We start from the raw sequence: 14,706 nt of genomic DNA, 5'->3' as shown, positions 1-14,706 counted from the left end.
CACACACACACACACACACACACACACACACACACACACACACACACACGGTTAAAATACAACAACCAGGGGGCTGAGGGCTTACATGTTGATCTTAAAATATCAACCACAACATAATACAAAAAGCCAGTTCCACGCATTAACAACATTGCACATAGCTCAAACACAGCTTTGTTTGACACCAAACACAGGAAACGAATCCATGTCTGAAACAACTATGTCACATTATAAAGTGATTGCAAACAAAATAAAAATGCTAAATGCCTCAGTAATAATATAAATACACAGATCAGCGGATATTGGCTACTCTTAAAAATCACCAACCTGTCATGCCTGTGCATTCTTATACAGTTTCAATTACCTAGTAAGAAAAAGAAAATGCAGCAGTAGGTGCTACAGCCTGCCTACAATTTAATGTTTAGGATAGAAATCTCTTCTCCATAATAATCTAAAAGCACTATTAATTTTAAGTCTTTTAAATTTTCTTTTAGATATAGGTTTATGGTTCAATATAACTTGCTAAATGAACCACAACAACAAYAATTTGTGTTGAGCATCAGCACAAAGATTATTACAAATCGGTCATACAACACCCAATATAGTTCTAACAACAGATGTGAGATTTACTCTCACATCTCCTAACAGAACTCACTATAAAATTTAATAACATGACAATAATCACTAGCTTCAAAACTACTTAAAATTCAAATCGTGATCAATCACAACAAACCGGAAAAGCAATTTCATTTCTAGGATTACAGTGAATGAAGACCTGATTTTGTGAAAGCCTACGAGTCTACTTTAGTTGAATCTAAAACCGTCACTGGTGATGGATGCAAACAGAGCGGCCCATACCACGGTCATTAGCCGAACTAAAGACAGATCTTTGGCATAAGCGCGGGGCGATGAACACCTCCTGAAAGCCTCCCTAATGATATAATCAAACATCTGCCTGCTCGAGCTTTGAATTAACGAAGCCGTCAAACTTATATTTACGGAGATCTACTCGCATTTCGACTGTTGCTAACAACTCTTAGCCTATTATTTTCGGTATTTTTCTGCTGTGAAACACTACATTTTGGATGGGGTTTTTTTTCGAGGCCATGTTTCTCGGGGCGCCTCTAACCAACTTTGGCTAACTAGCCAGTAACTTTTAAAGGGATTTTGTGGCACACATATGAAACGCAACGTAATGGCGGCAACTTTTGCAGTGCGAAGTTCACAGAAACGTTAGTAAAATTCTCCGTTCGAGTTAGAAGCTTGCCAGCTAAATAGTGTCAAGTGGACAGGAGATTATCCTGTTCCCAGTGACTGTAAAACGCTTTGATGCTAGTCAGCTAACGTTAGCCCAACCTGTGGGGTTTACCACCGCGTCAGTTTGGTGCTGCTTTTGCTGAATTCTCTCTACTAAAGGCTAATCTAATGACTTGTTTGACACAATACGAACCTGCTATCGTTAATTAAATGTCACGGTGGCTACAAGACCTCCCTACTTCACGGCGTTTTCAAGCAGTTTAAGTGCAAAAAGTTACAGCCTTACCTGTAGCAGCCATCTTGAATAGTCTCAATCTAAAATCGGATCGGTCAAGAACTTCAGGGAAAGCTAAAAACCTCCATAATGCTACATTCTGATTGGCTGATTCTTCCAGTCGCACTTCTTCATTGGACGTACACTAGCTGGGCATAAAGGAGGCGGGTCCTTCTCATGCAATCAAGTAATACAAATTCTACACAAGACACCTCTCATACTCATGCATAAAAAAATCAGGTAAAGCAACGGAAAATACACATTACACAATAGTTCATTAAATCAGCTTATACTCTTAACCTATAAATATTTTTAAATAACTTATTTCTTAACAATGAAGACTTGCAAAGGATTTCATCAGTTAATTTAAATAATTTGACAAAAACAAATGCAAATTAGAAGACATTTTTATTACAAACCAAAATATATACAATTCAGTATGGGTCTGACACGTCCCCCCCCCCCCCCCCAATTTGCAATCACTAAAAATACACTTTACTGGTGAGTATTTTATACACTTCAATTACTTAAACTTCTTTTATCAAACCCCACTGGTTAAATATAAAACACTTCCAGAAAGAGGACTTTCTGATAGTCGTGTACACTTTATTCATTTTGTCCTATTGTACACTGAGGAACCTCCTTTTCTTAGACGTGTGCGTATATGCATGGTGACGCCACTCRACATCTGCTGTGTTCTCATTCTCCAAGGTGCCAAGTTTGATCATATACACTAAACAGAAGAAAAACAAATTAGAAAACTTTAAACAACCCTGAACAAACAGACAGAAATGTGGGTGATAATGTAAAAAAGTATAAATAGATAATTGCAAATTTATTTTATTTAGAAAACATCCCCCACAATCCCAAGACAAACAATAAGATATTGTTTTCTGATTTGAAGTAACTTCATTAGGATTTTACCATCATTAAAAAAATTAGTAGCCTTTCTTTKTCTCCCATTTGCAGGGGTCGTCCAGCTATGATAAACATACTGTTGGAGTACAGACTTAAAAAGATATATTATGAGTTTATTTAAAGCTTTGTCTGTTTTAAAAGGGGCAATATCATGTAAAATCAACTTTTTTGAGTTTTATATCATGCTATAATAATATACTCTTATAAAAAACACGCCCAAAGCCTTGCTCTGACTCATTCATGCATGTTTGAGAAATCCTGCAGTGTTTTTAGTCAGCCATGCTGAGGAGCAAAACGACAGGTGGGGACCAGAAATGCCTTTTGGTACCAGGAACGCCTCTGGGCTGTGTCTCCAAGCCGAGCTTCCTCATCATGGAGCACACCTCCCCACCCCTCACCCATGACTCCTGCAGGCTTTCGGCAGTAACAAAGCAAACGAGTGAAAGTGAAACAAACTGTCTGCTGCTCTTAACAGTACTTCCCACTCAGTGAAGCTCTTTTCAGATTCAAAATTCCTTTGAGGAAATGTATTTTCAGATGCCAAGTAAACTGCATCATAGCGCAAGCGCACCCCCCGCTCCCCGAAATGGACGTGACAGATGCGGAAGGTGGGTCTTAAAGAGAGAGAGAGGCCAGTTTCAAGGCGTTTTAGAAGAGGAAGTGATGAGAAGATAAATTTATTTTCTATTTAACCATAAAACAGCATTTTAATAACAGCTAAAGGTAACATAGATACTTTATTATGGTATAGTATTTAAATATTTGCCTGAGAAACACATAATAATGCCCCTTTAAACACTTCAGTTTTACTTTTGCAGTTTTACATTATGTACTAAGAATTTGCTTTTGGAAAAAAAATTGGAATTGTACACATAGTGGTAAATGGACTGAATATAGCACTTTCAAGTCCCGTCAAACGCCAAAGCACTTTACACTACAGTCATTCATCCACACACTGATGCTAGTAAGTGACAACCACAGCTGCCTTGGAGCACGCTGACAGCAGCAGGGCTGCCCTGCACCACCGGACCCTCTGATCACCATCAGTAGGCAAGGCTGAGATGGCTGGAACGTGATTGAACCAGCAACCCACCAGTTACAGGATGACTCCACCAAAGCCGTAGAATAAATTGGATATATGTACAATATTCATGTGGTTGAACTGTTAGTTCTCATCAGCACTTGTATAGTTCACTTAGCAAGTAAGAAGATACTAATAATCTACTTTGTCTAATCTTTTATATCCTCTTTATTATTTTATCTTTGACATAAAAAAGAAAAAAAAATCTGACATTTTAGCAAAAAGAAAGCTGCTGTTGAAGAAATCTTGTAATAAATCTCAACTAGGGCTGGCTGCCAAGAAGAACTTCTTCCAGATGCCCTTTGGAAAACTTTAGTTGAGATTTAATGAGTGTTTTTATTTGATTTCACTTTGACATAGAAGGCTTTTTGAAAACTTTGTCAAAAATGTTAATTTATATCAACAATGATTGATTAATGACAGTGTGAGTTTTGGTTCAAAAAATACATCCTAACATCTCCATTAAACATGGGCCAGCTGGCTTCAGTCTTCAACAAACGAAGATGTGGACAGTTAAGTCTGTAATATATTTTCTTAAGACTGTATTTTCCATATTTAATATGTCTTGGCCCATATTTCTGCAGTGAAAATAAAAATACTACCCCAGAAACCTATCCTGACTCCCAAACCAAAAAAACGGTTCGTGCAGTGGACAGCACAACTCATGTCTAATTCATAACAAACTACGTGAAAAGCACTTTGTTCATTTGAGCAGAAATAGTATCAGAAATGATTATCTGTGGGAAAACAGCATAAAATATAGAGATTTGAAATTTATTCAATCATACTTACATTTCATCTCAAACCTGGGCCCAACTTCTGTCAGTTCTATATTCTTATGGTCTGTTTTCTTGTAGGTGTGATGTCTAAGAAAGAAAAAAAAGTTAGAAAAAAATAATTCCCTAAGGCCCTGTTTACAAGGAGCTAGTTTTCAGGGAAACCGCAACATTTTTGTTGCAATCTAGCTGCTTGTTTACCCGTCACTAACCGTGTTTCCATCCAATTTTAATTTGAATTTTGAGCAAATTTTAAAAATTTCTCAAAAGGGAAAAAAACGAAGAAATGCAAATCAGACGTGTTTCCATCAAACTGGCTTGAAGCGAATCAATTACGTCAAACTTGTGTAGTAAACAGGAAGTAAAAGTCACAAACTCACAATGTCCACACATCTCAGGACAATGGAGAGAAGTTATCAGGAACGTGTTGCTACCATCAGGAAAGTTGTAATTATTCTGTCATATTCTGGCAATTTTACATGCTGTCTGGAGATGTACATAAAAAAATGCAGTTCTCTTCACGTTATGGGAATAACTGAGAAGACGCCGACAGCTGGAGGAGGGTCCTGCTGCCAGTCAGTCGCTCTGGTACTGGTAACGTTCAGACAGTGGAAACAGCTCATCAATCGTGAGGTAAATGTTCGCTACTTCAGAACTTAATTGGCAAATGTGTTTCCATCTCTCCTTTTGCGCATTAACTCTATTTTGAAAGACCCAGAAACCACGTCAAGCGAGCGTATCAACTTTTTTGCGAATTAGAGGAAGTTTTTTTGAATCGTGCCGTTTCCATTCACCTTCTCTGAAGCGATCTCAGTAACACCCCACAACTGTGGAAGCATGCACAGTTGGCACACAGCAAAGGTTTCTTCTAAACTAACAACAATTATAATGAATTACAGACAGCAGAGAGTTTTTTTCTGTTACTTGACCTTTGCAGCTTGAAGGAGCAAAACTTAAAAACCGTCCTAGGTCCCAAAGTACGTTAGTTTATTCACCAGGTTCAGATGTAACTGTGATCCTGCAGCCGCTGCATGGTCGGTGCCTGAGTGAGACTGGCATCAGGGTTGCCAGATATAAATAAAAAATATATTTTTGCCCCTTTTTTTCTGTGCATATTATCACCAAACACAACACACCTTATCTTACAACATCCTCACTCAGCATATACGACTGAGTGAGTCACATATGTATGTCCCATTTGGAAACCCTGCCTGGTACATTTCAGCAGCAGTTCGGTGAAAATGGGTGATATTTTCTGTTTATTCACCCCAATAAACATTGAAAATACACCAGTATTACCAGAGACCAATCTCATGTAAACAGGGCCTAAAAAATGCATATCACGTTTCAAGTAGGGTTGGATATTGTTTAAATTTGAACGATTCCAGTTCCCAACGTTTCCCCGATCCTGATTCTTTTTAGAGGAAGGGTCAAAAAAGTAAGGCAAAGTCCTCAATTTACTGGTCGGTCTACATTACTACCCTCCTCTATGGTCACAAGCTTTGGGTAGTGACTGAAAGAATGAGATCACAGATACAAGCAGCTTAAATGAGTTTCCTCTGCAGGGTGTCTGGACCCTCCCTTAGAGATAGGGTGAGAAGCTCAGTCATCCAGGAGGGACTCAGAGTAGAGCTGCTGCTCCTCCACGTCGAGAGGAGCCAGTTGAGGTGGCTCGGGCATCTGGTAGGGATGCCTCCTGGACACCTCCCTGGTGAGGTGTATCGAGCATGTCCCACTGGGAGGAGACCCAGAGAAAGACCCAGGACACGCTGGAGGGACTATGTTTCTCAGGTGGCCTGGGAACACCTTGGGATTCCCCCAGAGGAGCTGGCCCAAGTGGCTGGAGAGAGGGAAGTCTGGGTCTCTCTGCCTAGGCTGCTGCCCCCGCGACCTGACCCCAGATAAGAGGAAGAAAACGGACGGACGGACGGACGGACGGGTGGGTCAAAAAAGTTTACAAGATTTAAATAAGGTAGCTGACCAGAGTCCTTTCTGGATGAAATAATGTTAACTTCTCTAATTTTATTTTTATTTTTTATGAGCTTCACTATGATTTCCTCTCAGGATTGTTATCAACCACTATATATGAAATTACTATGAAATTAGATATAAAATGTTATGAATTTACTTTTCACATGGGTACTCTGTGAATTGTCCTACTGCCCTGACAGATTATTTCACCTTGTTTGAGAAGATTCAGACTCAAATCAAGTAAAGTAATCTAACAGTGGAATCAGACAGTTGCACTTGATAAGACTCCTTGAAATAAGGAAAATTTCCAGGCTAACAAGATTAATAATCACACACATTTAGGGCCCTATAATTTCCGYGATGCGGAAAATGTGGACGGGATCATGGAATTGACCAAACAAAATGGAATCCAGTGTAAAACGCGGAATCTCGCGGAATTCGCTTATTTGGGCGTGTTTCTGAGGTATTTTGGCCACTGCTGCTTCCTGTATCTGCCGTTACCTGGCAACTGGCACGTGGGGTGAGCGCAAAGCTCCCCTCCCGACACAGGAGAAAAAGAAAAAAAAAAAGCAAAGACTGCGACCCACACCCACACAGCGAACAGCTCACTCGCTAAAAGTAACATCCTCCAAAAATATAGCTAGCATAAAGTTTAGGACAGAAAAATGTCCCAGCGGTTATTTATTTATCTGTAGAAGAACTTTTCTGCAAGTTTTTTGGCACACGACGGGCTGGACGCTGTGAAGACAGCTTCAGACAGCTTCCTTGTCACAGACAGAGAAGCAGCTGAGAGACATGCTGCAAACTCCTGAACACTCAGACGTGAGTTGGGAGTCTGACTGGTAGTTTATCCATGATTTTGTTGTTGTGTGTGCAGAATCAGATACTCCTTTAGAAAAATTGAAAAACCTTTGTCCATTTTTTTGATAAAACACTGTAAACGGCGTGTGTGCAGATCTCCATTACAGAAGAAAATGAGCTTAGATGGCAAGTGTAGGTTTTATGTATCTTTATGACATATTTCATGTTAAGCTAAATTCTAAACCATTTTTGTTTTACAAAAGATAACTATTATGTGAGATTCTATGTTTTACATATAAAGAATGGTTTTTTTCTCAGTAAATACTTTTAAACACCTTTCAAAAGTAATTTAACATTCTACTGAACCACAACTACTTTTTATATTGGTGAAAGTGAAATGACATTATTTTTTAAAATTTTGTAGCTATTTATTTGTTTAATTATTGTTCAGTCACTTTATAATTGCACACTTTTTAGGTAAATAAATATGGTTAAAATGAAAATGTGGAATTCAGGGGAAAAAAGTGGAAAAAGTGGAATTTAGAAAAATTAAAACAGAAAAAACGGAATTTGGGAAAAAAATAAAACAGATTTTACGGGGCCCAACACATTCTGTCCTTTTAGTATGGCCGTCTCAAATCAAGATCAAAAATACTTTTTGGCTGATAAGATTGTAAGACTTGGTTAGATAGACAGTTGTTGCAGTGTACTCTTTTACAAGAGAGCTTTATTTTTAAAAATCTGATGAAAGCACATTGACACAAATCCAGTGTGTGTGCTGCAGCTGCTGAAACATGTTACTGAGCTGTTGTTACATTTTTAAGGTCTAGTGTAACTTGTTAGCTGCCTCAGTGTTGGTATTAGACACCTTTTGTTGTTTTGCTTAGAAGTGTCAGCAACGGCTCACACAGCGTTTCAAAGACAGAACCCTGAGCGATGTTTAATCATGTTGGTTGTGGGTCCTCATTTGCACAATATAATCTTATTTTTTATTAAAGTTAAGCCAAACTATAGATCACGTCAAACCATGGGAAGGTTCTGTGTGATCAAATGAAATGTGTTAGTGCACAGAACAGGTAATGAGAATCAGCTACATCCACACCAAACCTCTGTTCAAAACCTGAAAACTTCCCAGACTTGGAGCCATTTCTGAGTTTCATTAAAATCCTTCCAGTTCTTCATGAGATATTTTACTAACACAAACAGCTTTCTGGAGGTGGGTAATAAGAGCAGTTCCTTTCACACTGACCTGAAAGAGATGAAGTCCTCCTGGTTGGCGAATGTGATGACACGCCTGCTGTCATCCTTGGGCACAGGAAAAAGATACTTGAGGATATTCGATACCTGCATGAGAACAATTAGTTTGTGCATCAACACACACGAGGAGTGAAAAAAATATCAGTATCAGCGTGCGCAGTGCGGAGTCCACACTCACCCTTTTCCCGAGTCGTGAGGTGAAGTTGTGAAAAATGAGGTGGGGGTAGGCCTCAGACATGGTGCCTATGTCAGGAACATCATGCCTCATTACCACATTGTAGAGTGTGAAATAGGCTGTGGGCCCAAATGGCAAGTGGCATATAACCAGGCCATCTGTAAACATACAAGAGCATCAAGATCAGTCAGACCTCTATCAATACATTACTTTAACTTGATATAATTCACTTTCTTAGAAATTTAAACTCAAACTTGTGAATGTACTGAAAATCTCTAACCTGCTAAAGTAACAAATGTTCTCACATTTAATTTGACTTTTATTAACTGCAGACTCTATCAACACAAGAGTTTGTATTTTGTCTCAGTGAGATGCAGATGTATTCTTGAAGGCAGCATGTGTTTGTGACATATTCTTCCTCTGTTGCAGTGATGAGCATCAGACTTAAGAAGAAAAATAACCTTGGCTAAAATCAAGTGAAAAACATCATCCTTAAAAAGGAAAAAAAAAGTCAGATAATAATTTGTTTTTGTTCCAGTCTGTTTGTGGTAATGTGTTGCAGGAATGTAAACTAACAAATAGGGTAAGGCAATATTGGCAAAACAATAACTGTGAATAATTGTGGCATTTAGATAATATGAGGATAATTCCCTGGAGTCCCTGGGCACCTGCATGTCCTAGTCACATCAGGGCTCCAGAGTGCGACCAATTTGGTCACAAATGCAACCTGATTTCCTAATAGTGCGACTAAAAAAAATGTCCGGTCGCACTGGTGCAACCAATCGTTGGAGCAGGAGGGGGAGCGGTCGCCCGCTGAAACAAAAAGTTTCTATCACGTTCCATAAAAAAATGAATCCAGCAGTATCCCGCCGACAGTCTCATCTCTCCTAATAACATTGCGCTCTGCTCCCGGGCTCCGCTCCACACCTCCCACGCACACACACTGTTGTCTATCCTCATGGGGACTTTGCATTGGCTTCCATTCATTTTCCTGTCCCTATAGCCAACCATAACCTCCCAGGTAGACTACACACCTGGCCCAAAACCCTAACCTCACCTGGCTGTGTGTAGCAGGTCCAGGGAAATGGTCAATAATTGTTCCAGTCATGAAGCAAAAACCTACACACACACAAACACACGCGTGCGCACATGCATAACGAAACAACTGTATTTTTTTTTACCCAGATCGGAGTTTGTAAAACTTTTTTTTCTTGTTAACCGTGGAGATGATAAGAAGACGTGGACAGTTGCTATCTCTTAAGTCCATCTTGTTAATTTAACAGTCGGGGTCTACTCTGTGAGCAGATCATTTCAGCAGCATGAGGAAGGAAGTTCACGTGATTGGCAGTCCGCTGTTACACTTTATCGACTTCACCACAGTTGCATTCCAAGTATCTGAAATAGGTTCTTCTGGGTCTCAGGAGGATAAAACTAGACATATTGGATATTTAATTGAAATAATATAAGATAATAAGTTTCAACTAATGTTAATTAAATTGCAGACTTTTATGTTATTATTTTAAAAAAAAATCTGCACAACCTTTTGATAAATATCAGTAATATTTCTGATCAATATTCTCTGTTCATCATTCTGGTTTATCCAAGGCCAAAGATCCATAGTGCCAAACTACAGGAGTTGTCCATCTGAGGGTACAGGTGTCTAAAAAAAATTTAAACATGAAATGTTTAAGATGTTTATAAGATGTTCAGCTCTTAAACAGTTGCACTTAGAATTTTATAGAATCGCTTTAAATACTTTTCAGTAAGTTAAATGTCTACAATTCTGGTTCAAATAAAGAGCATTATGTTTACTAGATTGTTAACTAATTATTTTCGAGTTAATGTTGCTTTAATGAACAGTGATTTAAAAAATAACCTGTAAAACTCTGATGTTAAATCAGAATCAGAATCAGCTTTATTGGCCAAGTATGATGACACACACAAGGACTTTGTTTCCAGCAGATGTTGTCTCTACAATACACACATATGGTGGAAGCAAGATATAAACATTATAGTCTGTGGATTACATATAATAATATATACATTAGGCACTAGTTAATAGGTCTAGTGTTTGGGATTTTTCATCAGGGATATGACCAGGGGGAAGAAGCTGTTTTGTGTCTGGATGTTTTTGAGCATGGGGCTGGCTCTATGGCGCCTGCTGGAGGGGAGAAGTTGAAAGAGGCTATGTCCTGGGTGTGTGGAGTCTGACATGATTTTCTCTGCCYGTTTCCTGGTTCTTGTGGTGTACAGGTCCTGAAGCGTGGGCAGGGGAGCACCAACGACTCTCTCAGCTGTCCTGATTGTTCGTTGCAGTCTGTGACGTGCGACGTGGTTGAAAATTTGGGTGCACCTAACTTTTGTGCTGGTGTGCCTAAGAAAAAATGTTAGGCGCACCGGTGCAACCAGTGCAAAAAGTTAGTCTAGAGACCTGCACATGACCAATTAAAGTCACGCTAGTGGAAAAGATTTGCTTTCTGTAAAAATCTGTTCCAAATTGTGTCAAAAGTACAAACTACCAGCTTTACATCAATTTTTAAATTGTGTTGATAGACCAAGTAAAACCAGAGTTATGATAAATAAATTACAGAACCTCTTTTTAATGATAGTCCTATTTGAAATGCGTTGCAGTGGGAGGCAGGGAAGCACAAACAGATTCATGGAAAAAAACACCTCAATCCACMCTCTAATCTCACCTAGGGCTGGGCGATATGGCAAAAAAATTATCACAATTAATTTTTTCATATTTGTCCGACCACGATTAATATCACAATTTTTTTGTTATCCTAAAAATGATTGAAAAATAATTTAATTAAATAGCTACAGAAATAATGGCTGTTATTTCACTTTCACTAATATAACAAATAGTTGAGGTTCAATAGAACATGAAATTATTTTTGCAAGGTAATTAAAGATATTTACCAAGAAAAAAACATTTATGTGTAAATCATAGAATCTCACATTTATAAAGTTATCCTTTTTTAAAAATAAAGTTTTAAATTGAATTTCACATTAAATATGCCATAAAGAAACATAAACTCTACAAACAGCAACAATTTGTGCACACTTGCCTATTGGATAGGATCTATGCTCATTATTTACTGTTTACAGTGTTTTATCAAACAACAAACAATGCTGTTTCATTTTTTCTGAAAGAATATCTGATTCTGCACATGACAAAATGTTGGCTAAACTCCCAGCTTCTGAGTGTTCAGGAGTTTGCAGCGTCTCTCAGCTGCTGTTTGTGATGAGACTCATAGAGGAAGTCGTGTCCAGCCCATCGTGTGCCGATAAAACTTACAGAAAAGTTCTTCTCCAGATAAATTAAGAACCGCTGGGACATTGTTCTGTCCTAAATGTTATCCTAAAGATTGCTTCATATTTTCGGACAACGGTTTTGTGAGCCGCGATGTGAGCCGCACATCGTGACTCTCCCCACCTCCCTCTGTGTGTCGTGAGAGGAGCTCAGAGCTCACCCTGCGTGCCTTTTAGCAGGTAACTGCAGGTACAGGAAGCGACATCGGCCAAAATACCTCAGAAACTCGCCCAAATAAGCGAACTCTGTGAGGTTCAGTGTTTTATACTGGATTACTTTGGTTAATTCTGCAATTCCGTCTGTGTTTCATTAGCAACTTTTAATCAGAAGTGGAAGAGAAGGTGGATTCTGATTGGCTGTTGTCACGCACATTTCCGCTATGTTTGATCGAGTAAGAGCCTCACAGCTGATCACCGCGTGATCGACCTGATTTTTTTCTCGATCAATAATCGCGATCAAATAATCGCCCAGCCCTAATCTCACCCCCACCCACCAATCTAATATAAAGTTCCCAAACTTCTTTCTGACTGAGACCTGAAGGTATCTGACAAGAGCCAAAAAATCTGGATGAAGAAATAAAAAGACAAAAATTGAATGAAGGTTGGCGGCGATAAAGACACAGTGGAAGCGGGACTGAGTATTTAGCTTTAAGGGAGAGTTTTGGAGATCTGATTTAGCGACATGTTGGATTTTATGGTTAGGGCGTAGTATAGTGTGTTATAAGTAGGGCTGTGTATTGGCAAGAATTTGGTGATAAAATACATATCATGACAGAGGGGTCACGACACGATATATCCCGATATATTGTGATACTGTAAGCAAGGCAATATATTGTGATATATTGCGATATTTTTAGTCCAAAAATTCTATAAAATAAAAACCTCTTACTGGAAAAAAATGAAAAACCAAAATTCATTGTCTCAGAAAATTCTAATTTTACATAGACATACTTTTGATACATTTAGCTGTGTTCTGCTTTGTATGTATTTTATTTGTTTCATATTTCATCCATGTTTTCAATTATTAGACTAAATTTGCCAATAAAYAGTTTGAAAATATATTTTTTGCAGCTTTTAGTTTTTAATTTTAATTTATAATATGGTCACCCAGCACTTAACAATAGCCTTTATGTTGTCATAAAGTTCAGTAAACAGATGATATGAAGCTGCTGCACAGAGTTTCTGGGTTCAGCTGACCTGCTTCCAGAACATGATTTGTATAACTGTGGCTCGAACAGCAGGGCAGGTCCTGAAAATAAACAGTAAATAAATGGAGAAGCTAAACAACACAGTTAAACAGTTTTTGAAGTGAACACAGCAGGATAAACTTAAAGTATATGGACTTTGACGTGATCAGCCGGACATTGAGAGCAACAGTTTTATGTCACGGGTGGAGTGCCGAGCTCGAGGCGCTAGCCTTCTGTAATGTGAAAGCTGACTACAGTTGGAAAAAGAGCTCACAAAACACTTAATTTGGTTTAAAATACATTCTGACAAATGAGTAACTGTTTGTAACCTTATTTCAGCTTAGAAGACAGAGGGTGTTGGTCTTTTCTGCTTYGATTCAGCTATCGGAGCATGAAGCTAATGTTTACTTACAATGCTAATGCTCTCTTACTCTCTGGAGCTCAAGAGGTAGAGGATCCAAATGGCTGGCTTACTGCTGCCAACTAATGGTCAGAGGCTGAACTACAACATAAAAATGAGCAGCTGGCAGGAAAGTTGACATTTTAAACCTTAATAAAAAATCGATACAGGGCTTTGGAATATCGATACAGTATCGGGAAAGGAAATATCGCAATATTTCAGTGTATCGATATTTTCTTACACCCCTAGTTATAAGCACTGAGTTCAGTCAGTTTTGTCTTTGGTCAAAACAATGAGGCGTGAAGCTGCAGCTGGTGAGGTGGAGGTGAAGCTGCAGACAGCCTAAGCTGGAGACAGATGTACCAAGTCAGAACCATTGCAGAGAGGAGAGGGGAGCTCAAAAGCAGAGAAGGGGGAAGGAAAAACACAGTCTGAGACAAAGTGAGGACTTTGATGAAGAAGTAGGAGATCCATTGGGTATAGAAGGGGTAAAGAGAAGAAGAGCACCGAGAGGACTCACCCCAGTCAATCTGCCTGGTGCATTAAATCGTATTAATCGTCAAGTGCCAAAAAAATAACCGATTAAAGTTYTTCTCATGATTAATTGCACACAATACAATTTTATCCAACCCTACTAACAAAACAAAGTTAATAAGACAAAAAATGACATGCCTTGCAGTAGCAGAGTCTGCAAAGTAAACAATTTAAAGTAGATGTAAAAACTGAACCATAGGTTTATTATGTTCAATATCCAAAAAATTTTCTGATTTGAAGTTGTTGAACCACCTGAAACTTCAGTGGCTGCTCTGTTAGATTACCATCATTTAAAGGAGACCTAATATGGGGGTCCTAGAAAAAGTTAGGATCCATCTGTGGGCTATACAAAACATATTCATTTGATTTAATTCACAAAATTAATCTGAGATAATGAAATTTCACCATTTCAGTTCTGCCTGTTCTTCAGCTCTCTTCAGAACCTGCTGSTTTGCATAAGTTGCTATGGAAACCCCCTCCAAAAAATAGAGACAAAAATAGAACTTTTTGGTTTAAACTCCACTCGTCATGTTTGGAGGAAGAAGAATGATGAGTACAACCCCAAGAACACCATCCCAACCGTGAAGCATGGCAGTGGAAACATTATTCTTTGGGGATGCTTTTCTGCAAAGGGGACAGGACGACTGCACCATATTGTGGGAAGGATGTATGGGGCCATGTATGGTGAGATTTTGGCCAACAACCTCCTTCCCTCAGTAAGAGCACTGAAGATGGGTCGTGGCTGGGTCTTCCAGCATGATAA

At 38.8% G+C, this 14,706-nt stretch overlaps 2 protein-coding genes across 3 annotated transcripts in view; both read right to left on the bottom strand.

The window, feature by feature from the left end:
- araf (A-Raf proto-oncogene, serine/threonine kinase) overlaps window positions 1–1,978 on the bottom strand; it is a 51,700-nt gene extending 49,722 nt beyond the window's left edge. Inside the window, exon 1 of one of the 2 annotated variants that reach the window (XM_014030443.1) lies at window positions 1,541–1,978. The gene's annotated coding sequence lies outside the window, so the exon portion shown is untranslated. Of the gene's footprint in view, window positions 1–1,447; window positions 1,499–1,540 lie in introns of those variants that run through there. The other variant, XM_014030442.1, reaches the window with a different exon arrangement.
- A 14-nt stretch (window positions 1,979–1,992) lies between these two features.
- imp4 (IMP U3 small nucleolar ribonucleoprotein 4) overlaps window positions 1,993–14,706 on the bottom strand; it is a gene marked incomplete in the record, with an annotated part of 24,107 nt that continues 11,393 nt past the window's right edge. Inside the window, 4 exon segments of the mRNA XM_014030444.1 lie at window positions 1,993–2,261; window positions 4,320–4,393; window positions 8,325–8,419; window positions 8,511–8,665. Of these exon segments, the coding sequence (XP_013885898.1) occupies window positions 2,149–2,261; window positions 4,320–4,393; window positions 8,325–8,419; window positions 8,511–8,665 (437 nt within the window).

The sequence above is a fragment of the Austrofundulus limnaeus genome, unplaced genomic scaffold, assembly GCF_001266775.1.
Source record: "Austrofundulus limnaeus strain Quisiro unplaced genomic scaffold, Austrofundulus_limnaeus-1.0 Scaffold1061, whole genome shotgun sequence".
Taxonomy (NCBI): Eukaryota; Metazoa; Chordata; class Actinopteri; order Cyprinodontiformes; family Rivulidae; genus Austrofundulus; species Austrofundulus limnaeus.
The sequence above is the reverse complement of the archived record's forward strand: the minus strand, read 5'-3'. Positions and strand labels throughout refer to the sequence as shown.